This window comes from Otolemur garnettii, unplaced genomic scaffold (genome assembly GCF_000181295.1).
Source record: "Otolemur garnettii isolate 467f Iridium unplaced genomic scaffold, OtoGar3 scaffold00141, whole genome shotgun sequence".
Taxonomy (NCBI): Eukaryota; Metazoa; Chordata; class Mammalia; order Primates; family Galagidae; genus Otolemur; species Otolemur garnettii.
In genome coordinates, this window is record NW_003852536.1 from 486660 (window position 1) to 488453 (window position 1794).

Consider the following 1794-nt stretch of genomic DNA (forward strand, 5'->3'; position numbering starts at 1 on the left):
AAAAAAAAAAAAGTTTCAAAGAAAGAAAGAATAATTGCTTGAAGTCCTGGGCACACAACTGTAGTCTCATCTACTCAGGACGCTGAAGTTGGAGTATCACTTAAACCCAGGAGTTTCAGTCTTGCCTGGGCAATAGAGCAAAACCCCATCTCTAAAAAATTACTAATGAAGTTAAGTCCTAAGGAGAAGAGAGGAAATGAGGCCAAGAACACAGGCAACTTAGCCTTCCACGCCCTACCCATTATGTTGTAAGTGGGTCGGAGTGTAAATACTGACAAAGACAGAGATAGGAAGCTGAGAAAGGGTGACATCCTGAGAAGGGGACATAAGCTAAGGAATGATCTTGTAAACAGCAAAATGGGGAATATGTGCTGAGAAAAGCAAAATAATAACAAAAACTGGCAGGCAGCACAGAAGCTCACCTAAGCCCACTAACACTGATAACCACAGTAAATTGTTTGTTTCAATCAGAAAGGTCAAGCTATTTGTTCCAAAACCCTCAGCCCCCTCTTAAAAATGATAAAGACTGGCCAGTTTATGTTCATAAAGTACTTGGAAAAAACGTGGCAGAAGTATGATTATAAACTGAAAAATACCAATACTATTCAACTCATACATATTTGATGTTTTCACCATCTCTTTATACAGTAAGCTTTCTGTTGACATTATTATTATTATTTTGTTGGCTCCATTTTAATCCAAATAATCTTCAAAGTACTTTACGAACAGTTATACCAATAGGTAAGTTATATCTATATTTCATATGCACAGATCACTTCACTCCAAGGAAAAAAAATGCAGTTATGTGCAAAAAAATGACAAATGTGCTACCGGGTTTAAACTTCAGGAAGCATATTAAGAAAGAAAGCCTGTCATTACTCAAATCACAGTACAGCCAAGACTCCAATACAGAGTATGAAAGAACGGAGCTTGCTATGGTTATGACATCACTTTGCATCTATTAATTCTCCTACTTATTCAGAAAGCTATTTTATGAGATGCTTGTGCTTAGAGAAAACACAAAAAATATGGCAACACAGAAGAGTAACTTTCAGAGATTCATGCTCAAAAATGACAAAATATGACTTTAAGAACCATAAAAATATAATTATAAAAATAAAGCAAACTTCAGTAAAATAGCTACTGAGATGGAAATACTAATATGACTATAAAGTTATATTTGGGGAGATAAATGATACACCTACAAAAAAGCAAAATGACAAAACAAAAAAATACTTCATCTCAAAGACTAATGACAGGAATGGACTCAGTGCTCTAAAGCCATACTGGTTATTAACTTTATTAACAAACTAAATTTTAAAAAAGGATAAAAGCTGTCAAGCTCAGTACCAGTAATATCAAATGCAACCCAATTCTATATGCAATTTCAGCATATCCATCTCAATCCCTCCTATGCAAGTAAATTAAAATCCTACCTGCTTGCTATAATCTATCACTCCATTTTCCATCACTGCTAACTTTTCTTGTAACTGGTGGACTTCCTGTTGAAGTTCTTGAATCCTGAAACACATTTACAACTAATGCCAACATGATTTTCTTAAGAAATACAAAATGACATGAAATAAAACTAGATGGGTTATTTTATAAATTCTATCCCTTTTGCAGCAAGGTCTGAGGCACTATGCCAAGGGTCTCATAGTCTATGTAAAATATAGCACATCGGCTTGGTGCCCATAGCACAGTAGTTACGGCATTAGCTACATACAGAGGCTGGTGGATTTGAACCCAGCATGGGCCTGCTAAAACAACAGTGACGACTGCAACAAAAAAAAA

At 35.4% G+C, this 1794-nt stretch overlaps 1 protein-coding gene across 1 annotated transcript in view; it reads right to left on the reverse strand.

Annotated features, from left to right (window-relative positions):
* CEP135 (centrosomal protein 135) overlaps positions 1–1794 on the reverse strand; it is a 66813-nt gene that overhangs the window by 48488 nt on the left and 16531 nt on the right. The window contains exon 6 of the mRNA XM_003798800.2: positions 1437–1521. Coding sequence (XP_003798848.1) covers positions 1437–1521 — 85 coding nt within the window. The remainder of the gene's footprint in view (positions 1–1436; positions 1522–1794) is intronic.